Below are 27,757 nucleotides of genomic sequence, written 5' to 3'. Positions count from 1 at the left end.
ACAAATAAACAAAAACATTATTTCTATGATGACAGTTTGTCAAATCTACATAAAATGTTTTTTCTTTCACATTTATGTATTTTGACGTCAGTGTTTCATAAAACTGGTTTTGAACAAACGGAGGAAACTGCAGGGATCCTGAGTCTTTATGAAATCACATCATACAAACAATAAAACAAACTCCGCCTCCTGCAACTGATTGGTCCTCTGCAGGTTTCAGTATTTACAGAAACAGTCCGATTCGTGCTCGAAGCTCCTCCCCTCAGAACTCTTTGTAATGCAGCAACCTGGAGACAGAGAGCAGGGTCAACGTTAGCATGTACGGGAACGTGACACGCACACACACACGTAATCGTCTCACAGAAGCCTAAGTGTGTCCAGCTGAGGTCAGTGTGTCATGGATGTAAATGTGTGTGTGAGACTCGCTCCGGCGTGCTCTCAGCTGTTCCAGCTCTTTACCACACGGGGGCGCTCTTCACCCCGAGAACTCGCTGCAGCTGCTTCAGTCACTTTGTAAGAACAATGGTCTCTCCAAACGGGAAAAACTGGATTTCAAAGTAAAAGCTGTCATGTCATTAGGGGTCAGCAGACAGCGTACACGGCATCCGAGCTCCGCCTCCAAACGTCACACTGCTGCTGAGGCGACCTGTATGTGGTGGCGGTGACTTCACCCTCAGTTTCCTGTTTGAGTTTCTGTCGTATTAACAGCTGATCACACAGAAACGTCCATGCTGCCGTTTTTAAACTCCTCTGCTGTCCACGGACGGGGTCCCGATCACATGATCAATTCATTGCGACAAGCGCTCAATCCAACTTTATTTATACAGCGCCAAATCACAACAACAGTCTCCTCAAGGTGCTTTATACTGTAAGGTAGACCCTGCAATCATACATACAGAGAAAAACCCAACAATCATATGACCCCCTATGAGCAAACACTTTGGTGACAGTGGGAAGGAAAAACTCCAGGCTCAGGGAGGGGCGGGAGACGGGACAAAGACGCGCTGTGGAAAAGATGAACCAATCAAAACATGATATAAAAAAACAAAACAAAAAACAAACAAAAAAAAAAAAAACCACGTAGCATTAGTTGGTGAGGACGAGAGAGAGAGGGCGCGTTTTGGGGATTCGTGATTTTGCCACCAAAAGCAGGTGAGATGTAAAAGTTGCGTCCAAGTAGAGGACAGGAGGAGGGATACACCTTCAGGTTTCAGGGCTGTGATCTGCCCCGCTGCCTTGTGGTGGACAGGAACTACTTTTTGGAGTGACACAGAATTTGTGCAGCGTCTTATTGTGACTGCTTCTGTAACGGGTTTGAAGACATGCCCGAGGCCATCACGGCGTTTTCAGGTAAGCGGTTTGTAAAAATAGTTTATTAACAGTTTTTGTTTGCAGTTATGACATCATGCTGGCGTGCGACACACTCAGGTCTGACGCTCGTGTGCGATTTCAGCTGAATCGTGTTTGTCACACTGAAGAAATTCGTGCACATTCAGACGCACGAGGCCGCGCTGAACACAGGGCGGGGCAAATACAAAGAAGAGTTAGAGGCTAAAAAACCCGGACCCCAGAGGGTCACGCCTGTGTGACCACAGACTGTCTCACCTGAAGAGGGGGGCGTGGCCTTTGTTGTTAGCCAGTGAGAAGAAACCGCTGTGCGGGGAGAAGTCGAGGCAGCTGGCTCGATAAACGACCTTCCTCTTGGCGACGGGGAAGTTGGAGAAGACGGTGAGGCTGGGCAGGTGCACCTGAGGACACAGGTAAACTGTTAATGTTCTTCATCGTCATCATCGTCATCATCATCATCACTGCCGTCTCTCACCAGCCGCACGGCCTCGTCCTCTGCGCGTGACGCAATGGCCAGGATCTCCGATGTGGGGTTAAAGGTCAGGGCGGTCGCTGAGGTCAGCAGGTTCATCACTGCCTTCAGAGGCTCTGGATTGGCTGAATTAAGACACACCTCCTGGGAGTAGACATTGACCACACCCGACTGAGAGCTGAAAAAGAGAGGAGCTCAGCACTGAGCACTCCGGCGTCTTTAACCATAACTAACACACAGCTCTCAGCCAATCAGAGAGCAGCAAGTTACGAGGGCGTGTCTTACCCACAGGCCAGGTACTGCCCGTTTTGAGAAGTGGCAATGGAAGTTCCCCTCACGCAGCCGTCGTCCGTAAACCTGTTCACACACCGACTACTGCGCATGTCCCACACATACACCTCCCCATCCTCTGCACACACACACACACACACACAGATTAATCACATGACAAGAGCAGGAACACACACGCCCACTTTTCCTCGACTTACCCGAGTTTGCAAAGACTTTGCTGCCATCAGGAGAGAACGCGACGCCGCTGACATCACCGTTTATCTTCATACTGCGAACCACCTCCTTTGTCTGTACACACACAGATTTTTCTAATATTAGAGTTTCATCAGTTCACCTGTCCATGCTTCTGATTGGTCACACTGCAAGCTCCGCCTCTGTCAGAGCTACGCTGTGTCCCAATCCTGCGACCGCACGCTTCGTAGTGCGCATTTGGAGACCGCTTACATCACAGCGATGCGACGACGGCTGTCCCAATTCGAAGTGTACTCCAAATGCAGTCGACAAATGCGCCGTCGATTTCCCCAAATTTGAAGTGTGGTCTGGTGTAGACCTCGTGGTCCTATATATCCCACAATTCATAGCGCAGCGGTGGGTGTGGATATTTTGTTCGGAAAAAAAAATGGCGGACGGCTGAAGCGGGGCGGCCAAAGAGTAAACTTTCAAAAGTAAGTACTGAATATTATGTCACTTATTTATGTGCGAATGTTTAAGAACATTAAAACATTACTGTTGGCCACATGTCGGGAAAGTTATGTGACATTAGTGATGTTTGTACTTTCAGCGGTAACTTGGTTTTAAAGCCTCTACTTCTAAATATATATATATAGTCGACCTTAATCTTACAGAGAATGTGATGATTTTATGGATAATTAAAGTCAGTCATATATCCACAAACACAACAAGCTGAAAGTCAGTGATGCTGCTCGGTTTGCAGTCCTGAATATGACGGCACAAGCAGGATTCACTGCACTGTTAATGTTAGCTATGTTATATTGCTGCCTCTGTTCGGTGGTGTCGAGCCAAACGGACTTTAACGTGTGTTTGAATGAGCTGACGGTTCACTCGTTAAGCTGAAAGAAAGATGCTTTAATCACAGGAGTCACACATGTGTCCACTGGACCATCTGGAACTCTTCTTGTTTAGCACTCGTAATAACACAAACACTAAATCCTCCTTCTCTTGTGCTGTTTTGTAGCAGTGTGTACACCTGAGACTGTCACCTGTCTGTCTGTCCTGCACTCTCTCTCTGTTTCTTTCTCTCTGATTGTGGAATAAAAGTATGAACATGTATTTATAAGTTACACTTGTGTTTGAATCCTGCAGCTTATCACACATTTGATTTCCATGTGTGACGACTGCAAGTGTCCAGAGTGAGGACAGACTGAGGGACCCACTGCTGCACATCATCTGTGAGGCTTTGCACCCCTGATGATCCACCAGGACAAACTCAGCAGTGTGTGAGGAAGAGGAGGAGGAAGAGCCAGCAGCAGCTGACAGATGGAGAGAATAGACAGACTGTTCCCTGTTTGTGAAGGACTGCTAGGAAAGTTTAACATAACTAATTGTCTGTCCTGAATCAGTCTTATTAGGTAATGTTCAAATAATGTGATCATCCCAGTGTTTTCAGTGTGGGAGAAAGTACTCAGGGCCTTCAAGTTACACACTATGAAAGGCAGCAACAAGTTTAATATTCAGAAACCTAAAGTATGTATCAGCAGCAGAATGGAGCTAAAAATAAATGTTTGTTTCAGTTCTATGAAGCTTTGAGTATTTTGGATTAGTAGCACTGCTGTGTTTGTTGCATCATATTGCTGTAATTGTTTATATGCTTTATATATTCTGAGCTAAGTTGATCTATAGTGTTACCCAAACTTTTTTTGCCAGGCCCCCTTTTTTACAAGAAAAATGTTCGCCCCCCCCCCCCCCCCCCCCCCCGCACAAACACATCCTCCAACCACACACACCCATATTTTGCTACATTGCGGTTTATTTCACATCTCAAACATTTAGTAAACAATTCAGCAAATACAAGTAAACAGCAATAAATTACAGGTAGTAATAAAATATACTACTAACTCTTTTACGCTGCGTCCACACCTACACGGGTATTTTTGAAAACGCAGCTGTTTCGTCAACACGTAAACGGCGTTGCGATTCACCCAAAACGGAGATTATTTAAAACTCCTTTCTTGCGTTTACGTGTGGACGAGGATTACAGAGTTCATCACGCAACGTCAAAGGTATGTGCCTCTTTTCACGTCACGCTGTGCGCCACGTTATTGTTTACATTAGATGAATTGCAGAATGGCAGATAGAGAAATACTGTTAATCTGACTATCTTCAGGTTTTACACGCTTACATACACACGCAGTAACTGTCCCTGCATTTAGAAAGGCAGAGGCGTCACGCTGTGATTATTTTAGGTGTAGTTGTTTTTTTTCCTGTGTAATAATGTTCAACATTTTGATGCATTCTTAATCATCCAGGAAAGTAAATCTCCAAAAGTTGAATCTGTTCATCTGGACGTAGCGTTTTGTGGGAGAAACGTTTCGTCACTCATCCAACTGACTTCTTCAGTCTCAGCTGACTGCAGGTTGGTCAATGGTCATGGGAATTTGCATAATTATGATTAAGGAACTGACCTCCCAGCCCACCGAGGGAACAATGTCTAAGAGAATATTGGGAGCAACAACACCATGAAGTCCAAAGAACACAGCAGACAGGTCAGGGATAAAGTTATTGAGAAATTTAAAGCAGGCTTAGGCTACAAAAAGATTTCCCAAGCCTTGAACATCCCACGGAGCACTGTTCAAGCCATCATTCAGAAATGGAAGGAGTATGGCACAACTGTAAACCTACCAAGACAAGGCCGTCCACCTAAACTCACAGGCCGAACAAGGAGAGCGCTGATCAGAAATGCAGCCAAGAGGCCCATGGTGACTCTGGACGAGCTGCAGAGATCTACAGCTCAGGTGGGGGAATCTGTCCATAGGACAACTATTAGTCGTGCACTGCACAAAGTTGGCCTTTATGGAAGAGTGGCAAGAAGAAAGCCATTGTTAACAGAAAACCATAAGAAGTCCTGTTTGCAGTTTGCCACAAGCCATGTGGGGGACACAGCAAACATGTGGAAGAAGGTGCTCTGGTCAGATGAGACCAAAATGCAAAACGCTATGTGTGGCGGAAAACTAACACTGCACATCACTCTGAACACACCATCCCCACTGTCACATATGGTGGTGGCAGCATCATGCTCTGGGGGTGCTTCTCTTCAGCAGGGACAGGGAAGCTGGTCAGAGTTGATGGGAAGATGGATGGAGCCAAATACAGGGCAATCTTGGAAGAAAACCTCTTGGAGTCTGCAAAAGACTTGAGACTGGGGCGGAGGTTCACCTTCCAGCAGGACAACGACCCTAAACATAAAGCCAGGGCAACAATGGAACGGTGTAAAACAAAACATATCCATGTGTTAGAATGGCCCAGTCAAAGTCCAGATCTGAATCCAATCCAGAATCTGTGGCAAGATCTGAAAACTGCTGTTCACAAACGCTGTCCATCTAATCTGACTGAGCTGGAGCTGTTTTGCAAAGAAGAATGGGCAAGGATTTCAGTCTGTAGATGTGCAAAGCTGGTAGAGACATACCCTAAAAGACTGGCAGCTGTAACTGCAGCAAAAGGTGGTTCTACAAAGTATTGACTCAGGGGGCTGAATAATTACGCACACCCCACTTTGCAGTTATTTATTTGTAATAAATGTTTGGAGTCATGTATGATTTTCGTTCCACTTCTCACGTGTACACCACTTTATATCGGTCTTTCACGTGGAATTCCAATAAAATTGATTCATGTTTGTGGCTGTAATGTGACAAAATGTGGAAAAGTTCAAGGGGGCCGAATACTTTTGCAAGCCACTGTATTTACGAGCACCTTAGTCCGAGAAATACGGCAATAACGACGGCCCGCTTGCATGTTCTACAAAAAAAAAAAAAAAAGGTGCTTTGTTGTGTATCTGACGGACAAACACCAAACCAGTTAAGCTGCACCACTTTTACAAACCAATTCTGGTTCATCCGTTTCACTCAACAATCTGCTTTCCCCATTCTCATTCTCTGTTACTGCCGTGCTTTTTCGGCACTGCACATGCGCGTTTTACCCATATTCTATCGCGATATTTCATTTTCTTATCATTGCCTAGCATTGTACCAGTATTACCGTGAACGGCATAATATGGCCCAGGGCTCGCAAAATTTCAAAATCCCTGGTAGCCCTTCGGGCAGGCACTCTTCAGTTTGTGGTAGCCCAAAATAAATTTAAGTAGCCCGGAAAAAAAAAAGAGCAATTTTTTGATTGATGTTTTGTTTCGGAAACAAAACATCAATCAAAAATTGTTGAAACACAAATTACAACATTGTATAAAAATTACAATCATCAACTCAAATACTTGGTTCTAATTGAACAGACATTTCTATGAACTTGTAAGAACTGTGAATCAGTCTGTGTCAGATCCTGAATCTGAAATTTCCACTGAAGTCACGGGTAAGAGGTAAGTGGAACCAAGATCGAGGCCTTTTTTTTTTTGAAGTTTGCAAAGACTGCTACATTTTGCCAGTGGTAGTTCACTCTTTGCAACATAGCACGCTGTTCTAAACAGATTTTTCAGGTTTATTTTCAGTATGTTCTTTGCAATTGGTGTTTGTTCTGGGAAAGATATTGCAGACTGAGCAATAATGCATTTCTTGCATTTTTCATGGGTTCTAATGGGGGTCTTTCTTAAAATTACTGGTCCCAGTAACAAAGGCACTTGTCCACTCAGAAATCGAGGGAAAACCAACAACACACCCGGCAGAACATTATGTTTTTTACAGGGGTGCACATAAGTGGTCCGCAGGTGCGCATTTGCTGTCAAAATAAAAGACGCGCACCAGATAAGAAGTTGCAACGCGCGTTTGCGTCCATATAAAAGGCTGCTTTTGTCTGCTAGAGTGGGATTTTGACGGCACATTCTGCACCACATCTCTGTGTGTTCATCATTTGTTTGAAGCCAGCTCACCTCCTGCAACCACTTTTCCGAGAATACGCGCTTCTTTTGTGGTTCGGACTCCTTCTGACATTTCTTTGGAGGTGGAGGAACACCAAAGTAATTGCTTAAAGGAGCTTCTTCAACAGCTTTAAGAGTTCTAAACAAATGTCTGTCCTCCTCCAGAAAATCTTATGTACGCAAACGCGCGTTGCAACTTCTTATCTGGTGCGCATTTTTTATTTTGACAGCTGCGGACCACTTATGTGCACCCCTGGTTATTTAGCTCGTCATTTTCCAGCCACAGAAATTCTTTTGTCCATGAAACCATAAAGCTGCACTTTCTTTTTGCCTCATAGTCTGATTTGTCATAACTTTTCCGTTTTGTGGTCAGCTGTTCTTTGGCTGCCCCTTCTTCACCCTGACCTGTCTTATTTGGCTCAGCAGAACTAAAATACCGGCGTAAATCCTGCTGCTTTTACACACGTACTCACATAACGGTCAGTGATTCTCTGCACAATCAACCTCTCACATGTTTAAGCTTGCTGTGGGAGATTTCACTTGTCAGGTTTGAATAGTAAGCTAATGAGTGATAAGACGATGTCAGAGGAATTGGTGCGCAATTAATCGTCACTCACCAATCAGTGCTGCCGCTCTCTACACACCGTTCGCGCGATCGCAAAGTGAAAGCAAAAAACAAGCACAAATTCAAACGCGATTTCAATATGTCACATAGCGACAGTGGTTCCCCGATGCCAATGACACAATTACCCAGCTACATTTCCGAAAGAATGCAAAAGCATTGACATATATTTTTTCCTTCCTCTGATAGCCCGACGGGCAGGGCTGAGATAGATTTTGGTAGCCCGACTGGAAAGTTCACTAGCCCCGGGACGTCGGGCTAGCGATTTTGCGAGCCCTGTGGCCCAACCCTAATTGGGACACAGCTTGAGTTATCAGGAGGACTCAGGAGGAGAGGGGTGGGGCGAGGGGGAGGAGTTACCTTGAGGGTGAGGAGGTGCAGGTATCCGTTAGTGCCTGTGAGCAGCAGAGCGCCTCCTTCAGGACACACGGAAAACTCCTTCACTCGAGCTTCATTCAGACCTGATGACAAACAAACACACTTTTAATTTGAAATCCCAGGAACCTCCTCCTCCCCCGACCTCTGACCCCGCTTCACCTCTGACGGTGTGCACAGGTAAGACACGGCCCTCCATCATGTCGTACAGGTAGAACATCTTGTTCTTGAGGCTGGTGGCGATCACTGTCTCCCCGTCCACGCTGAACTGCGCCTTGTGGACGGGGAAGCGCTCCAGGTGGATGCTCTGGATCTTCGGATTCGTCTTCCCATCCACCTGAAGAGGAGGAAGGTCAAAGTCACATGATCCCTCCCACCTGAGCCTAACACCTGAGCAGAGAGGCTCGACCGTACCTGGAACAGGGAGATGGACTGGTCGAGGCCGGCCGTCATGACGACCTGAGCACTGGGGTGGAACTGGACGGTGGTCAGCCTGTCCTCAGACGGCCGGGCGCTATTGGCGTGGAGACACTTCTTCACCTGATTACGAACGCAGAGACGACAGGAAGTCAGACCTGATGTTTTAACAAGCGCTCATCTGTGTGTGTTTATAACAAATGACAGCATCAAACTAATTCACCTGTGAGCTACAGAACATAAATCAGCTGTTTTTGTAATGGACTCTGGGAGGAAGCACGCCACAGGTTTTTATATGGACCCTTCGGCTTCAGTTTGAGGACAGGGTTCCAGACAACTGGAAAACAACATGAACTCTCACAATTAGCAGATTTTGAATGGAGTCTGGTAGAAAATGACCTGAACCAAGTTTTCAAGCTGAGCCTGAAACTGCTGTGCAAGAGAATCTAAAATTCAGAGGATTTTAAATGAAGTTTGGTGGCAAAAATGTCAGTAAACAGCCGTCCGACCTCACTTTACTAATCTGTAAAAACAAACAAAATTCAAGTGAAGAGCTCAGAATTCACTTGAAGCGCTGTGAGGCATCAAATATGTTTTTAACAAAGCCCATGTTCATACGGTCACTGGTGCTGCTGCTAAAATGATCCATATTCTGAACCACGTCACACCAAATTCAGCAGGAAAAAACTTTTACAAAGCCTCACATCCTGTTCTCAGACACAAACTTTAAAATATCCCAGCACCGGTTTAACACTCACTGCTCTGTACCATTACCTACAGCAAACATGTAAAATGAGCAATATTTTGAATGGAGTCTGGTGGAACAGCCTGAAAGACAAACAGAAGCCTGGTGGACTCACTGACCCTCAGGATGCCGCTGGGCAGGCTGTCCGAGGACGCCACAAAGTTCCCCGTCCTCCTCAGCAGGTCATCCTCCTCCTCCTCATCTTCATCCTCCTCCTCCTCAGCTTCAGGAACACAGAGACGCAGAGTCTGAGTTTCTGTCGACTGAAAACACTCTTAAAATAATAAAAACATTTTAGATTCTACCTCTCCTCCTCCTCCTCTTCTGGGCGCTGCTCTCCGCCCATGATGGAGTTCCTCCCATCGCCTTCTGGAACCTGAAACACACGCAGCACACGTCCAGGTGTGTTTATAGGTGTGTTTATAGGTGTGTGTGTGTGTGCACGTGCGTACTCACTGCTCCCTCATCCTCTGCTGCAGTTTCTGTTTGGTCATGGTGGACTCTGTCTCGCCTTTCATCAGGTTTCTACGGAAACGGTGCTTCATGTCCACCCTGAAACACACCAACACCTCAGCATCATCACGCGAGTCTTCACTCACCACAATCATCTTTGATTTCCCGCTTTCAGCCTAAAACACGTCTTATTGTGAAAAACTTACTCTTCCTCCAACTCGTCATCCTCGTCCACCCACGCCGCTTTCTTCTCGGGCTGCAGCTCCTGCCGCACTCCGCCCTCATCCTCAGACTCCTTTGCCTCCTCTTCATCTTTGTCCTCCAGCAGCAGGAGTCCGGTTTGGTCCTCGTCCTCCTGCTCAGGGAACAGGAAGCATCAGTGAAAAACCAAAACCTGACCTGAACCCAGCACGATTCATCACCAAGCTCCACAAACCAGACTCCATTCAAAAATTCACCCAGTGTTACAGCATCATTCAAACGGGAGGTGACCTGACATTAAAGTGTTTCACCACAAAAACTCTTCTTCACCTGGTGCTCAGATATTCAGCGTGTCTAAACCAAAGTCCTACACTGTCGTCTTCGTCTTATAAATACAAAAGTTTCAGCTTCTGAGCAGGGAAAGAAAAACAAGACTTTTTTAAAAATGGAGTCTGGTAGTAGATAATTGTCAGCCTGGTTCACACACAAACAGAGGGAAGCTAAAATTAGAAGACTTTTAAATGGAGTCTGGCGGTAAACCCGAAGGTTTACTGGTTGCTTCATATTACTCTGAAAACCTTAGTTTTCAGAGTAATATCTGCTCATGCGCACGAGAACAAAAGTTAGGGATCTTTTGAATGGAGTTTGGTTCATACAAGCTAAGCTTGAAAAGATTACAGACATCATGGTTGTTAATAAGTGAGCCGAATTTACCAGAAACACCCCGCAAACTTTTGTAAATGTCAAACTTTGTCTTCACGTAAACGGTTTTGTGTCTGTGCGAGAACATTTGAAGCCGACCGCAGGAAACGGAGTGTTTTTCAGTTAGCAAAGATTTTCGTGACTTTTCTTTCAGGTCAGTTAAACCGAATTTACCACATATAACTGCGTTTCATGAGAGTTACGGCAGCTCGGTCTCAGACGCAGGGCTTTCGAGTTAGTGTCCAAAAAAGTTTAAATGAGCTGTTTTTTAAACGGTCTCTGGTGAGAACGTCACCTCCACGAGTCTCTCCAGCAGCTCCTCCTCGGCCCCGAACACCAGCTCCTCCAGCAGCTTCACCGAGCTGTTCTTCTCCCCCAGCACCGCCAGGTTCTTTACGTTCCTCCGCCGCTCCTCCTCCTCCTCCATGCTAGACTGCGGGGGTTTCGCCCTCTTCTTGGCCGGCTGTTTGCCCTCAGTGGCCGGCAGCTTAATGAAGCTCATGTCCTCCATGTTTGTTCCGTCCGCTACACCAAACTCCAATCAGAAAACTGCGAATTTAAGCCAGCCTCACAACACTTGTAATCCTTTTCTTAGCATGGAGCAGACTGTGTTGCACATGTGGAGACCACTGGTTTTTTTTTTTTCCCTCACTCGCTGTGCAATCACGTGCTTCCGGTAAGATGACCTCCGAACCCGGAAAAATAAAGTCCGCCCCCTAGCAGAAATGCCAAAAAGAAAATGTATTTTTATTTTTTAAACTCTAAATTTAAACTCAGTCTCCACATAAATATCAAATAATATAATTACTGAATTAATGTTCTCCGTTTTTTCTAAATGTTATTTATTTTTTCCTCTTCAAATTGCTGAACTCCTCACATCGTGTTTGTGTGATTAAATGAAGAATATCTCAAACTCTGTTTTTGACTGCTGCTAAAAAATGTGATTTTTGAGCTACTTAACGTTTGATTTTATTTACAAAGCTTCATGTTTCATGTAATTTCTACACAGCATCATATTTTATAACAAAGCCATAGAAAAATTATTGTGTGAGGAGATGAGACGGGACACACAGAGTCGCTGAGGAGTTTATTGAGAGCAGAGGAGCATGCTGTTAAACTGGGACTGAAGCTTCAGCCTCAGTGAAGCTGCAGGACAGCCCGACACTATCATCACTATTGTTACCGTCACTACCGCCACCCTGCAGCACACGGGTCGCTTTGTTACAGCTTTTAGTATTTTTTTTTTTACAGAGTCTAACTGTGTGTAAGGCAGAACAGACCAGGTATGGGGCAGGAGGCTCTGCTGCAGTTCAAAATGCATCATCAAAGAACACAAAATCAGACAGAGTTTGCTATAGAATGAAGCATGCAGACTGAGCTGCACTCTGCTGCTGCAGGACCGCAAGCGAAGATCCAGAGAAGAGGAGCCGAAATCCACTCTGACCGCAAACACCTCAAACCAGAGCACCACATCAGATTCAGTCTCAAACCGCTCATGGGTCACGTGACCAGGATTCAGGACGCGACAGGAAGAAGGCTTCATGTGAAAAACAAAATGAGTCATCAAACATGAACATACGTTTAAAAATATCGATACAGTCACAAGAAACTGGAAACATGAGAGTGACACGGACACGTTAGAGAAAACAAGGTAAATAAAAACATCCTGATTTTACACGTTACAGTTTCTCTTTTTCAGCTTTATCAAAGAAATGTAATCAATCTGACTTTATTTCCAGAAACTTCCTCATTTTCTCTGAACGTCATTTTATTATTTTAATCGAGCATTAAATCAAAATTATTTTCAGAGCTTTTTTTAAATTAAATGTTTTATCACATCAAACATTGAAGCATTTCTACTGACAAATTATTCCAAGAACTTTCATTAGTATCATTATTACTTGTGTGAATCTTCGTCAGGACTTCTGGACTTCGTCGCTTTCAGATTATTTTACATCGTCAGCTTCCTGATTTGAACCTCAAACAAAACTCAAGATTCAGCTCCTGAAATCAGAGCGTCGACCTGCTGCTCACACCTGCCCGCTCTGCATCATGGGTAATTATTTAACACTGCATGTTAAAAAAAAGAAATGATATGCTCTCTCTCTCACACACGCACGCACACGCAGCTCAGATAAAGACAACATGCACCAGGTTTAGTCTGTAGTTAGAGGGAAGAAAAAAGTTAGGAAGTCCTCACTGCAGGTGGGAGACTTCCAGTCTGTCTGTGATGGTTTGCTCCACCCCGCCCCCCACAGTCCACCAACATGGTATAACCCCCTGATGACCTGCAGCAGGAGTCAGCTGATCCCAGATGAGTTACTCCCTCTTGGCACTTAAAGACCCGCCCGCTCACAGACCGGCTCCAGTCCTGGTAAGAGGTCAATGACATCACCACGACAGGTGACGATGACGGTGCAGGTGATCAGTTATCCTGCCTTCGTGTCTCCTCACACAGGAAGTGAGTTCAGTTCAGGTCCCGATCCAGCTTCCTACAGGAAACATGAGTTGAAGTCTGGCTCGTTAAAGGAGCGACTCAATGTTTCGTCATCGTCCGAGTCTCAGGGACACCACGAGTCTCCTGTCAATCAGCTCCTCATAGAAGGTTTCCTAAAATGTCGAGCGGCTCCTTTAAGCTCGGTCACTGAATGACTTTGTTCTTGTGTCCTGCGTCTGTGCAGACGTCTGTGAAAACAAAAAGTGCCGGTGCAAAACTAAAAACATGAAAATGGTGCAGAGAGGAGGCTCAGCGCCTCCCGAGCTTCACATTTATCTCGGAGGACTCGTGCACGGACGTACTGGCCCTTTAAATCAGGCTCCTCAGTGCTTCCTCCACCATCTCTCTGCGACTCGTCAGTCTGTCCCTCTGTCAGACCTCTCTCAGCCAATCAGCTGTGAGATGAGGCAGCGATGGAGAAGGTGAGGATGATGAAGCCGGACGCCGCAGACTTCAGACAGGATGATGGATGTAAGGTGTGTGTCTCTCTGTGTGTCTGTGTGTGTCTCTGTGTGTGTGTCTGTCTGTGTGTGTCTGTGTGTGTCTGTGTGTGTGTCTCTGTCTGTGTGTGTCTCTGTCTGTGTGTGTCTCTGTGTGTGTCTGTGTGTGTGTCTGTCTGTGTGTGTCTCTGTCTGTGTGTGTCTCTGTGTGTGTGTGTGTGTGTGTGTGTGTGTGTGGTCTAGGTGTGTGATCGTCCTGGTTCACCTCCCGACCGGAGGAAGGGGAGGAGCTCCTCGCATCACTGAAACAAACAAAAACATGTTTGTTAAACTTCTGAGCTCCCTCTGTGTCTCTGTGTTTGCTCAGATTCTTTTTTGTAATAATAATAAATAAATAAATAAATAATAAAACGTGAGGAATCCACGGAACCGCTTTCTGTTTCAGCAGAATTCGTCGTCCTAACATCACTTCCTGTTCTGTGTTATTTTCGTGAAAAAACGGCGGATGAAAACAAAGACATGCATGAGGTCATACCTCTGTTGGCCTTGCTCGGGTAGATCTTGGTGAAGTGTCTGTACTCGTCCGGAGGAGGGAAGTCGTCCAGAGGATGGAACGAGTACTTGGACTCAAAATCATCTGCAGGAGGACGACACAGAGTCAGGACACGGAAACAGTGTGATACAAACAGCTGCGTGTGCGTTTACACGACAAGCTGTACAAATAAAAGGAGAAGAGGGGAGAGACAGGAGGAGGACACAGCAGTGAGGAGACAAATTCAGATCCAATCAGAATCAGATCATCACAGAGGAAATCAGCAGCAGCTTCATCGACCGCCTGCTGGAGACAGACTCACCCACGAATGAGCGAGGGACGGAGGAGGAGTGCCCGTTTCGGAGAGGAGGGGGAGGCGCGGCCGGGATGCGGGTGGGCGGGGGAGGAGGTTTTCCTCGGGTCGGGGGGTCGGAAGAGAGGGAGGGGCTACCATGTGTCCTGTAAGGAGGGGGAGGCGGGGCTTCTCTGCCACCAGCCCTCGAGGACGTCTGGACCGGAACCGGAGGAGCTAAGGAGAGATCGACACAGGTGATCAATACAGGTGATCAATACAGGTGATCAATACAGGTGGCTGTACTTCTGAAAACTGTCTAACAATCAAAAATAATTTGTTAAAAATTTTTTATGAAGTTACGACAATTTCATAATAATTTTTAAAGAAAAAAACGAAACCAAAGGAAAATAATCTGAATATTTTCAGAACGAGTACGATTAAATAAATTCCATGACGTGACGTCCAGAGTTGACGTTGAACATGATTTGAACTTCCCTGAGGGTGAAAACCTCACAATCACTTCTTTTATTCCAGTATTTCCACCTTAAACCCGTCTCTGCATCTAATTTAAACCCTGAGTGTCCACAGCTCGTGTGCTCAGATCACAGCGTCGCCTTCAACCAGAGGCTCTTCGGTCAGAGCCGGTCTACCTGCTCCATGACTGAAGAGCAGACACACCCACGTCATCACGCACTCACTGTTGTAATTACACATCAGCGAGGAGCTCACAGCCGGAGCGAGCAAACAGACTTTTACTAAGTAAAGCAGCTGATTGGTGTAGTACATGACTTAATAATTTCTCTATTAAGCCACTTCTTGCATGTCTAGAAGACATTAAATCTCGGATGTCCCTAAACTTTCTAAGATGTAATTCAAGCAAAACAGAGTTGATTGTGTTTGGTCCTAGTGGACCTTGTGACCGATCCACTATTGACTTGGGACCCCTGGCAGAGTATTTTAAATCTGTTGTTACAAACCTGGGTTTTAAGATGGACAGTGATTTTAAATTGGACACTCAAATTAGGGCAGTTGTCAAGTCCAGTTTTTATCATTTAAGGCGCTCGGCAAAGGTAAGACCTATTTTATCCAGGCCGCATCTTGAAACAGTAATCCATGCTTTTATTTCATCTCGTTTGGATTACTGTAATGCTCTGTATTTTGGAGTTAGTCAGCATCTTCTCTCTCGTCTGCAGCTGGTCCAAAATGCTGCTGCACGACTTTTAACCAGAACTCATAAAAGAGAGCAGATAACTCTCATCCTGGCTTCACTCCATTGGCTGCCTGTATGTCTTAGAGTTCATTTTAAAATCCTCATGTTTGTTTTTAAATGTTTAAACAGTCTTGCCCCACCTTACCTCTCTGAGCTTCTGCATCCTTACTCACCTCCCAGGTTTCTCAGGTCAGCTGACCAGCTGCTCCTGGAGGTACCCAGGTCCAAGAGGAAGCTCAGAGGGGGCGGGGCCTTCTCTGTTGCTGCTCCTAATCTGTGGAACAATCTTTCCCAGCACGTTAGAGAGGCCCCTTCACTGTCCACTTCTAAAACACGTCTTAAAACCCATTTTTACTCCTTGGCTTATGACACAGTCTGACCCTGATTTTATTGTTTTAAATGTAATTCTCATCATCATTTTTATACTATTTTATTATTGTTTTTGCTATTTGTGCTAATTTTATTATTTTAAATGTCATTTTAATAATCATCTTATTTTTTGAATATTTATAATTTATTTTAATTATTTTTTTTATTTCTTATTTTTTAACATGTTCAACGTATCATTTCTGGCATGTCAAGTGTACAGCACTTTGTGTTCAGCTGGGGGCTGATCTGAAAGTGCTATATAAATAAACTGCTTGTTTGCTAATAATTGATCAACAAATCGATTTACTCTGCCTTACAGAAACCTGGTTGCAGCAGGATGATTATGTTAGTTTAAATGAATCAACACCCCCGAGTCATTCTAACTACCAGAAACCTCGAAGCACAGGCCGAGGGGGCGGTGTGGCAGCAATTTTTCACACCAGCCTATTAACGAAAGACCCAGATTAGGGCTGTTCGATATAACGATATATATCGGATGACGATATAAAAACGTCTATCGTTTCATTTTACGCTATCGTTTGTTTCGTGGTGTCACAAAATAAACTGTTTACGGCAATATTTTTCATTATTTTGATGGTCACTGTAGTGGCTATATTAATTTCCTAAAGTTCTCTCTTTCTCTTATATTTAATATAACCACACTACAGACGGACAAGCGCTTGTTTTTATGCGTTGTCGTTAGCAACAACGACGGTAAAACCACCTCGTGTCCGCTTGTTTATTTTCCACATAAACCTTTCACAATAAAGCTCAAGATCCTGTTGAGACTTTTCAAAATAAACTGAATCACGTGAAAGATGCAGAGTATTTACGGATGAGAAGCAAAAAAGAGCCGTCAGGTGCTAAAAAATAAACCTTAGACTCAAACGTTAGAACAGGCTTTTCCCTGCAGCACGCTGTGTAATAAATACTCACAAAGAAAACGGCGGCCGTTACAACCTATGTCTACAAATGTATCGTTTCATGCATCAGTTAAAACACTAGACTCCAGGTACGCGACGCCCAGCTGGAAACACTTCACGCAAGTCGAGCTGCCCGACATTCACAGAATTTACAGAAAATGTTACATTTTTGTGATTTATATCGTTATCGGACGATAGATGTCTTAATATCGGGATATGAGATTTTGGTCATATCGCACAGCCCTAACCCAGACAGACTTTTAATTCACAGACCGTGGCTCAGGGGGTTGGGAAGGGCACCTGTAACCGGAAGGTCGCCAGTTCGATCCCCGGCCTCTCTGTCCTGGTCGTTGTGTCCTTGGGCAAGACACTTTACCCTACCGCCTACTGGTGTTGGCCAGAGGGGCCGATGGCGCGATATGGCAACCTCGCTTTTGTCAGTCTGCCCCAGGGCAGCTGTGGCTACAACCGTAGCTTGCCTCCACCAGTGTGTGAATGTGAGAGTGGATGAATAATGTCATTGTAAAGCGCTTTGGGTGCCTTGAAAAGCGCTACATAAATCCAATGCATTATTATTATTTGAAAGCCTGATGCTTAGCCTCGTCCACCCCAGCTGTAAAACTCAGAAACCAGTCTTACTTGTTATCATCTATCGTCCACCTGGGCCTTACACAGAGTTTCTCTCTGATTTCTCAGACTTTTTATCTGATTTAGTGCTCAGCTCAGATAAAATAATTATTGTGAGTGATTTTAACATCCATGTAGATGCTAAAAATGACAGCCTCAACATCGCATTTAATCTGTTATTAGACTCAATTGGCTTCTGTCAAAATGTAAAAGAACCCACCCACCACTTTAATCACACTCTAGATCTTGTTTTAACATATGGCATAGAAACTGAACATTTAACAGTGTTTCCTGAAAACCCTCTGCTGCCTGATCATTTCCTGATAACATTTACATTTACAATAATTGATTACACAGCAGTGGAGAGTAGACTTTATCACAGTAGATGTCTTTCTGAAAGTGCTGTAACTAAGTTTAAGAATATAATCCACCCACTGTTATCATCTTCAATGCCCTGTACCAACATAGAGCAGAGCAGCTATCTGAACGCTACTCCAACAGAGGTCGATTATCTTGTTAATAATTTTACCTCCTCACTACGTACGACTCTGGATACTGTAGCTCCTGTGAAAACTAAAGCCTCAAATCCGAAGTACCTGACTCCGTGGTATAATTCTCAAACACGTAGCCTAAAGCAGATAACTCGTAAGCTGGAGAGGAAATGGCGTCACAAATTTAGAGGATCATCATTTAGCCTGGAGAAATAGTTTGCTGCTTTATAAGAAAGCCCTCCGCAAAGCCAGAACATCTTACTATTCGTCACTGATTGAAGAAAATAAGAACAACCCCAGGTTTCTCTTCAGCACTGTAGCCAGGCTGACAAACAGTCAGAGCTCTACTGAGCCAACAATCCCTTTAACGTTAACTAGTAATGACTTCATGAACTTCTTCACAAATAAAATTTTTATCATTAGAGAAAAAATTACCAATAATCATCCCACAGATGTAATATTATCTACAGCTACTTTTAGTACCATTGATGTTAAGTTAGACTCTTTTTCTCCAATTGATCTTTCTGAGTTAACTTCAATAATTAATTCCTCCAAACCATCAACGTGTCTTTTAGACCCCATTCCTACAAAACTGCTCAAAGAAGTCCTGCCATTAATTAATGCTTCGATCTTAAATATGATCAACCTATCTCTAATAATCGGCTATGTACCACAGGCCTTCAAGCTGGCTGTAGTTAAACCTTTACTCAAAAAGCATCTCTAGACCCAGCTGTCTTAGCTAATTATAGGCCAATCTCCAACCTTCCTTTCATATCAAAAATCCTTGAAAGAGTAGTTGTCAAACAGCTAACAGATCATCTGCAGAGGAATGGCTTATTTGAAGAGTTTCAGTCAGGTTTCAGAGCTCATCACAGCACAGAAACAGCTTTAGTGAAGGTTACAAATAGAGCTGGGCGATAGAACGATAACGATATGTATTGCGAAATAACTTTTTCTCGATAGAAAAATGAAACTATTGCGATAGACCTCATCTCGCTCTCTTCCTGTCTTAAAAAAAAAAAGAAAGCACAGCCAATCCAAATTAAGTAGCGCAGAGCCGAACCAATCACAGCTGCAGCGTCACGTCACGTGACTTGTTACGTACAGCACAAGTGCCAAGCCGCACACGTGTATTTGTTTGGGAAGCAGCCAGCCGCCGTGCAGCCCGGTTAATGGAGAAAATGAGTTTGCCTGCTAGAGAAAAATCAACCGAGAGCTTGGGTGACCAGGTTACCGAAGAGAACACAGATGACGGTTCCAATGCCGGAAAGACTGTCGAAAGGAAGGGCCAGAGAAGTTCCGTAGACTGAAAGCGCTAATTCGTCATCGAAAACACCCAGGAGAATCCCTGCGAAGCAGCAACATTCAATTGAGTCGGCTTTCTCCAGCGTCTTACCATATGACAAAAAAGCTAAGAGACATAACGAATGCCATAGCCTACCGTCTTGCTAAAGACATGCTACCAATAAACACGGTCGAAAATGAAGGATTCAAGCAGCTAATTGAGGTAATAGCTAAGCTGTACAACAAGGAGAGATGGAGAATTTCCTTTTAGTTCTCAGTTTATTTGATATTGACAAAAGTTAGTCAATTTTGTCTGTTCTTCTGTAAAACAAACTAAGATTTATTTTTAGAATTAATATTTTGTTTCTAAGTGGAATTGACAATTTAGTCTGTTTTGTTTGTTCTATTTTGAAACTTAAACTCTTTAGCGGCTGCCTTTTGTGTTTATCTGAAACTGAAGTCTCATGTTCTTTAAGTACATCTACCCTGTTGAACTTATTATGGGAAATAAATATTTAAATCAAAACAAGCTGCTGATTATTTCACATTTTACTTGTGAGCAACGGCACATTTAAATCTTACAAATATAGTTATTTGGCTTATATCGTGATATATATCGTTATCGCCTGAAATGAAAAAAACATATCGTGATATGAAAAAATCTTATATCGCCCAGCTCTAGTTACAAATGATCTTCTTATGGCCTCTGACAGTGGACTCATCTCTGTGCTTGTCCTGCTAGACCTCAGTGCTGCGTTCGATACTGTCGACCATAATATCCTATTAGAGCGATTAGAACATGCTGTAGGTATTACAGGTACTGCACTGCAGTGGTTTGTATCATATCTATCTAATAGACTCCAATTTGTACATGTAAATGGAGAGTCCTCTTCACACACTGAGGTTAATTATGGTGTTCCACAGGGTTCAGTGCTAGGACCAATTCTGTTTACATTATACATGCTTCCCTTAGGCAGCATCATTAGAAGACATAGCATACATTTTCACTGCTATGCTGATGACACGCAGCTCTATCTGTCCATGAAGCCAGGTAACACACACCAATTAGTTAAACTGCAGGAATGTCTACATAACAAAATAAAAAAAATTAAATAAAAAAATTAATTAAAATGTGTTCATGAAAATAAAATGAACATTTGCTCTTAAATTTCCCATAATGCACCCGCAGCACTATGTCTTACTGCCTGTGTAACTTAATGACATCACCTCTCACCTGCTCCTCTACCTGGCGGCTCTCTAACAGGGGGCGGTGGCCTGTTGGCACCTTGCTGGGAAGGTGTAGGTGAAGCTGGAGGAGGTGGAGGGGCGGGGCCTCTGGAAGGGGTGTGGCCCCCTGGTGAGGGGGCGGGCCTCTTGTTGCTGAGTGAGTTGTGGCGCTGTGGCAGCTCGGGTGCTGCCTCTCCACCGCCACCAGTTGGGCCATTAGTGATGCGGTATGGTGGAGGGGGCGGGGCCAGAGAGGAGGAGGACATGGGGTTTCCTCCCGAGGTCGGAGGGCGCCTGCTGTTGCTAGGAGATGGTGGGGGTTTGGAGGGCAGTGGAGGGGTGTTGTTGGGGGTGGGGGGAAGGGGCTTCTCTCTGTTGTAAGCAGAGGTGGGAGGGGAGGGGGCGTTACCTCTGCGACATACGGGAGGGGGTGGAGGAGGGGCAGAGGAAGAGTGCTTCATGCCGGTGGAGGGGGATGAGGCTGCAGAGGAGGGGGAGGAGGGGGAAGGGGATGAAGACAGGTTAGGGAGGGAAGGACGTGGCGTGCGAGATATCTCCATGGGTGATGATGCCTGAGGGGAGGGGCTCTCTGCATCATCATGGCGATGGGTTGGAGGGCGAGGCGCAGCAGCCCGAGTGGAGGGAGAACGACCGGCGGCACCATCTATGGACAATATGGCAAGGTAAGTTTACAAACATCTAAAACTTTATTAACACCCATTTGTTTTTATTTGTAAATATAAATAAAAATAAACAACAAAAATAAAACATATCATTAAAATTTAAAAAATTTAAGAGAAGATTTTTTATAAAAACAAACAAAAAAAATTCTGAAAATAAAAACGATCTGAAATTGAAAAAATACAAAGTGACAAAGTAGCAAATGACCTCTCACCTCCGACTGGCCTCAGTTTGGGAACTCCGCCTGTGAACAGGCCTCCGATTGGTGCAGCAGAACCAGATGGACTGCCTGCTCCGCTCCCATTGGCTCCTGCAGCTGCTGCTCCACCTCCTTTCGGCTCTGAGAACCACAACCATCGGACAGATGAGTGAGGGCTCCGCCTCCTGAGGGTGTGACATCACCGCTTTACACCGACACCACAGCTACGACACTACGATGACGTCACTGACGTGACGATGGGATGGATTAGTGCGCAAGGTTGGATGCAGGTGAGGTCAGGAGACTGCCACAGGTGAGATGAAGTGAGACTTTAAGTTTAAGTGTTTTACGCTCCCACGCAGCTCCGATGACATCATCGCCAGCACAACAAACAGTCGAAAACACATCGATTATAACCTATTACATCACAGTGACATCATCAGGGCTGCATCAGTCAGGAACAAACTGGAGACATTTTATCCATCAGGTAGGGCGAAAGAGGAAGGAGTCACATCACCACCATCAGACCAGACGTCATGATGACTGAAAACATGCCATAATCAGTCTGGGATTGGTACAGGAAGTAGATGTAAAGTTGATCTGAAGTGTGGCCACGCCCACCCGTGAGATAAAATGTCTGTTTATTTCACCTTTACCTGAAGGCTCATTCTGCTTCTAAAGTTAGCTCCGCCCCTTTTCCATGCTCATGAAGCCAGTGGGTTAACGAGGCGAGGTTAGAACAATTAATTCACCTCCAATCCTGCAGTTCCTCTACCGTCCAGTAGAGGCAGCAGTGAGTCAGAGTTTGAATTGTTAGGGGCGGGGCCTTAGCGTTAACCTCTCAAACACTGAAAGGAAAGCCCACTGACTTCAAAGCGAGGAAACAGGAAGTGGAAATGCTAACTCGAGTTGTAGCTGGTCTGAGCACACGGGTACAGGAAGCAGAGCGACCCTTCAGCAGTGAAAGCAGCAGGATGACCGAGCTGTGCAGCCCTCGGCAGGCTTCATGCTGTAGAGGAAGGTCAGAGGTGTCTGCCGCCCACTCGTCCCGTTGCAGGTTAGCAAGGCGTGTCTGCGTACGAGCTAAAAGCTAACTGATCCCGCTGCACGCTCTCAGTTTCACTCCTGAAACATCCACCCGCTGTGGACATGTTCTGGCTTTCTACTTTACAGTCAAGACAAAATTTCTTTCGTGTTTAATGTTTCTGTTGTTATAAAAATGTTCTGGAGAGGTTTCAGTCTGGTTTTAAAGCTCTGTCCAAGGGCTTTCCCTCATAGTGGTTCAGGACTTTCTCTGTGAGCTTTGGAGATTTCACGTCTTCTTCAGTTCCCCTTACTTGTGGTGTTCCTCAGGGTTCCTTATTGGGGCCAATTTTACTCTCTATTTTATCCAAGGTGAGATCATTTTTATCTTTTAAAACTTTGAACAGGCGATTCACGCTTTTATTACATCCCACCTGGACGATTGTAACTCCTCATATGTTGCAGTTGGTCGGACCTGCCTTGTAAGACTGCAGTCGGTTCAGAATGCTGCAACTCGTCTTCTGACACAAACTAAAAGACGTGAACATATTTCCCCGATGTTCGCTGTCTTCACTGGCTCCCTGTTCACATCAGAATTGATTTTAACATTGTACTGTAGACTTACAAAGCCCTGAACGGACAGGCTCCCGGGTGTTTGTTGGACCTCTTGCAGCCTTATGCGCCGTCTGGATCTCTTAGATCAAAGGATCTTTTGCTTTCAGCCGTACCCAGTTTGAGGCTGGTTCACAGAAACGATCAAGCGTTTGTGGTCGTGGTGCCTTAACTGTGGAATAATCTCCCTCCACACATCAGACAGGCTCCGACTGTCAATCTATGTTATTCACTGCCTTTTAATACACTATATGAGTTATTTGGTACTTCTGTTCAGCACTTTGTTCAACGTTGCTGTTGGAGTTAAATGTGCTACATAAATAACAACGACAATGATCCTGCTGATCGGTGTGTGATAGGGCGGCTTTCAGTCGCCCGACAGAGTCTACGGAGGAAACGGCGAGCGCGGCTTTCAATGACATGTTACAGAGTTTTAGCAACCTGCTTGTAAACATTCTGTACTGCAAACCAGCATCAGGCCAGGACATCAGCTCCACCGACAGGTGAGCGCTCAGCCGTGTCGCGTACGTGCGGTCGCGAGTGCGTCAATGGTTTGGGATGAAACTGGCGGCGTGGACGGCAGACATTTACAGAGCAGGAACACACACAGCAAAGCAGAAAGCATCATCAGGTCATCAGCAGCTGTGCAGGAAGCTGCAGCATCTGTTTCAACAGCCGCTCCGTCACCTGCCCACCGAGCCCGCACGCCGCCGCCATGGTGCAACTTTAACCTGAAGTGAGTCTGAACTCGGCGGAGAAAGGAAGAGAAGTTAGAGCAGAGACATGACGGAGGTTCAGGGTGAAGCCGACACAGACAGAACGGATCAGATGAGGAAAAACAGGAAAAGGTGGAACAGAAACAAACAGGAAGTCAGAGCCAGAGGGGACACGGCGTGTGTGAGTGGAGGTCACCTGTGAGCCTGATGACGGGCAGAGGAGTCACGGCCACTTTCAGAGCCGCCCGTCAAACAGACGACGAGCCGTCTACAGACGGAGGAGCGGCAGCAGAGCGATCGCTCCTCCAGTCTTTCAGCTCATGCAGTAACGTCTGTTTCAGCCTGCTTCTACAAACTGACCGGGCGTGCGTCAGAGGCTGCTGACGGCCGTCTCTGCCTGTACAGCTGAAGCTGTTCACACCTCGCCGCCACCGAGGGTACGCGGAGGAAGAGTCAACGCTCTGACGCTCTCTCCAATCCCAACACTGATACCAGGTCAGATTAATCACCTGTGTCCTCACTGTGACATCACACTGACGACGGGAGTGTGTGGACCAGTGTGTGACAGCTCCAGGAGGAACGGGGTTTCCTGCACAGGCTGGATCTTCAGGGGTGACCGCATATAAGCCCGAAGGACCCGGGTCACATTTAAACGCCGTCTGTGTGGCTAAGCGGCCGCACGGTCGAACGCGGCTGCTCCTGCTGGCCAGCAGCAGAAACACAAGCAGGTTCGATGAATTACCTGCGTGTTACCTGCCTACGCTCACTTCCTGTTTAAACTCTGCTGAGCGTTTGTTCTGAAATATGTTTAAACTTTATTTTGGTAACTTTGGAAAACAGATCCCAGAACAGGAATCTGTGGTTTTAATGCGCAGGTTCTGAACTAAAGTGTTAACACTAACAAGTCACACATGCATGGCCCACGCCATGTTTACATACGTCAGAGGCTGAAGCATGAGCTCGTGACTGGGGCCGTATCAGGATTAGTTATTCATCAGGATGAGTGTGAGGCGTGCTCCGCTGTGCAGGCAACTTTAGGTCAGCTCTGATCTCAGTGCGTCTGCTGGTCACATGGTTATGAGCGATCAGCAAATTTCAGATGCAGGAATCTAAAGGAAGCGCTCCGTAGCTGAGCTTAGTACCCCAAGGACCCCGTCACGGGGTAAACCTTCAGCTGATCTGCTGACCATAAGGTCAGCTGACCTCAGTGGGTCTGGCCCCGTCTGCCCCCCCTCCCTCGGTGGACAGGAAACACGGCGGCTGTTTCAAGCTGCGCTCGGCCTCCTGCACGCTGACTCCAGTACCAGAGAAGATGGCGTTCTTACTCTCCAGCGACAGCGTGGGGCTCTTATCTCCGACCGTCTTCTTCTGCTCCTCAGACGGCGCCCCCTGCTGTTTGGGCAGGCTCTGCTGCTGGTGTAGGTACTGGTATAAGCGAATGTATGGGTGCTCTGTGGGGGGTGTTTGGCTCTTTGGTGTCTGAGTCTTACTGTCGAGCAGTGGGGCGCTGCGGTCGTTTACCACCGCCACCTTCTTCAGCTTGGCGCCTTTGCAGATGTCCGACAGCAGAGCGCCACGACCTTTGGCCTCCTCCTTGCTCAGCTTCGGGGGGCTGGTGTTGGCCTTTTGAGAGATGGAGGTGGAGTCAGACGTGTTAAATAACCAGACTGTGACATGCTGCGTGTCTTCTCAGGCTCACAAGTTATGAATGAGAGATAGCTCACCTGGCTGAAGGTGGGGGGAGGCGGGGGTCCCCCAGGTGGAGGAGGAGGTGGAGGAGGGATGGGCATCCTGCAGCTGATACAACACACACCTGATCACCTGAAACACAGACACAATCCGATCATTACCTTCCTGATGATGCTGTTCTTCTTTGTGTCAGAGGTGAGCGGCTGCTCCTGTGATGGAGGTCTGAACCCTGATGGTGCTGTCTGGATTCACCCGGTGGCTTAAACCAGTTTTCTGTTGGTCAAACCTGAACAACTGAACAGCTTCTCAACTCTGCCTCCACTGGACCTCACCAGCCCGGGTCCAGGGGGGGGGGCTCCAGACTAACCGGCCCGGTGTTCTGGGTATTTAGCCTACCCCGTAAACCGTCCTACCCGTTGTTTCTGAGCATGTGCGCTAGGGCTGCACGATTAATCGTTAGAAAATCGCGATCTCAATTCCAAATGACAACGATTTTTAAAAAAAAGAAAAAAAAGATGACGACGATTGTACCGCATTTTGATCCGGGACGTAATCTGCATGAAAACAAGCGCTCACTCTTCCTGCTCAACAAATGACAAGGGCGGAGCCTTATACCAAGTGATACAGAAGCTGTGCCAGCAGGGAAAAAACAACGGAGAGCACGTCAGGGATGACAAGAAAGTGACAGGAGAAAATCCGTCCTGGTCAACCACCCAAACATCACGGGAACCTTATACAGCGCTTCCCTATACACATGGAACTCCCGCAGGCACAAAGAAATTACGGAGGCTATCACTTATCACCTGGCTAAAGATATGGCTCCCATCAACACTGTGCAAAACGAGGGATTTAGGGAAATGATCAACACCCTAGACAAACGCTACACAGTGACGTCCTGCAACTATTTTTCTATTGTTGCACTACCTGCTCTATACACGCAGTGTCGAGCAACGGTGGAGACGGAATTACAAGCAGTACAACATTTTGCGGCAACCACAAAATGTGAGACATTTATTGTTTTTATGTTCAGTCTCAACTGTTACGAAGTTGATGTGCAGTTAATAAGTGCAATAAATATTTATACTGGAAAAGAAAATCGTGAGAGAATCGTGATCTCAATTCTAAGCAAAAAAATCGTGATTCTCATTTTATGCAAAATCCTGCAGCCCTAATGTGTGCGCATGCGCACAACACAAAAGGGGAAGCTAAGCGCATCCGGCTGTGATTTAGCTACTCCACGCTAATCCGTTGTCATATATATCACATATATATGTAAATGTCAAATATATCTATCTGTAAATATATTCAGTAACTATATACTGTAACTCTAATGGAGTGAGTTCATTGTCAAGGTTTATATAGTCAGGTGTTCCAGTCACTTCAATGGTGACAGGTGTATAACTTAAGCACCTTGGCATGCAGACTGCTTCTACAAACAAGTGCCAAACCATGCTACCTTTGTGAATGCGACCTACAAGCATACTTTAACGGGTAAAATGAAGTGGCAAACCGTCCTGGCTTTATGAATATGAGCTACAAGCATACTCTGATGGGCAAAGTTAAGTGGCAAACCGTCATTCCTACTTAAATTTGTGCTGGAATTACTCTGTGACATCAGAAATGTGTATAAACTACTTAGGGAGGAAATTTTGCCAAAGTAGGATGTTTTTTCAGAACACCGTCCTACCCATTTAAATTTATGCTGGAATTATTGTGTGGCAGCAGAAATGTGCATAAATTACGTACAGTAGGACATTTTGCCAAAGTAGGACGGTTTGTCAGAACACCGGGTCTCTGCAGGATGCTGGGCTAACGGTTCATCCTCCTCACCGCGCTACCCTCCAGCTGTGTGCACAGTGATCAACATCTGTCCGTGCAATCATATATTACCCTCCCCTCCTCCCCCCGCAGAGGCTGATCAGTATGCGGAGTTAGCTCCATCGCGAGTCCAGTCTGCTAGCTCAGCGTTAGCATGCGCGTTAGCTTTGCGCACATTCGGACAGCTGAGGTGAATAAACGTTACCTGTGAGCGTCACCGCCTCTCTGTGGCCTAGCTCATGCTTCTCTCTGTCCGCTGGCTGCTTTCTCACTCCCGGAGTCTCCGCCGTGAGGACCGTTACTCCGCCGTTAGCCGTTAGCCTCAGCTCTGCAGAGATTTCTTTATTTTTCTCCACAAGAACACGTGACCTGCTGCTGCATCTGCGCATGCTCACTGCGCAAAATAACGGCATTCTGTCATTCTTATTACACAATTACAAGTTTAAACCCATTTCCCTTTA

The 27,757-nt window shown here is 45.7% G+C and overlaps 2 protein-coding genes across 4 annotated transcripts; both read right to left on the bottom strand.

Moving 5' to 3' along the window:
* Positions 1 to 128: 128 nt before the first annotated feature.
* utp18 (UTP18 small subunit processome component) lies at positions 129 to 11,361 on the bottom strand. The gene is made up of 13 exons (XM_005469175.4): positions 10,959 to 11,361; positions 9,967 to 10,115; positions 9,764 to 9,859; positions 9,613 to 9,683; positions 9,427 to 9,530; positions 8,560 to 8,685; positions 8,308 to 8,482; positions 8,131 to 8,231; positions 2,308 to 2,398; positions 2,105 to 2,228; positions 1,823 to 1,997; positions 1,606 to 1,748; positions 129 to 287 (listed from the first exon to the last, which is right to left on the bottom strand). Exons 1-13 carry the CDS (start codon positions 11,172 to 11,174, stop codon positions 263 to 265), a joined length of 1,596 nt encoding a protein of 531 aa, XP_005469232.1. The 5' UTR covers positions 11,175 to 11,361; the 3' UTR covers positions 129 to 262.
* Positions 11,362 to 11,737: 376 nt separating this feature from the next.
* wipf2b (WAS/WASL interacting protein family, member 2b) lies at positions 11,738 to 27,694 on the bottom strand. Of its 3 annotated transcripts, none has more exons than XM_025906502.1 (8): positions 27,502 to 27,694; positions 25,514 to 25,610; positions 25,094 to 25,412; positions 21,454 to 21,579; positions 20,566 to 21,222; positions 14,455 to 14,661; positions 14,136 to 14,237; positions 11,738 to 13,902 (listed from the first exon to the last, which is right to left on the bottom strand). In XM_025906502.1, exons 2-8 carry the CDS (start codon positions 25,577 to 25,579, stop codon positions 13,862 to 13,864), a joined length of 1,518 nt encoding a protein of 505 aa, XP_025762287.1. In that variant the 5' UTR covers positions 25,580 to 25,610; positions 27,502 to 27,694; the 3' UTR covers positions 11,738 to 13,861. The 3 variants fall into 3 exon arrangements, with proteins under 3 accessions (XP_025762287.1, XP_013125319.1, XP_003442597.1); XM_013269865.3 differs by having other exon boundaries at positions 25,115 to 25,412; XM_003442549.5 differs by having other exon boundaries at positions 25,280 to 25,412.
* Positions 27,695 to 27,757: the final 63 nt, after the last annotated feature.

The sequence above is a fragment of the Oreochromis niloticus genome, linkage group LG4 (genome assembly GCF_001858045.2).
Source record: "Oreochromis niloticus isolate F11D_XX linkage group LG4, O_niloticus_UMD_NMBU, whole genome shotgun sequence".
In the NCBI taxonomy this organism is placed as follows: Eukaryota; Metazoa; Chordata; class Actinopteri; order Cichliformes; family Cichlidae; genus Oreochromis; species Oreochromis niloticus.
The sequence above is the reverse complement of the archived record's forward strand: the minus strand, read 5'-3'. Positions and strand labels throughout refer to the sequence as shown.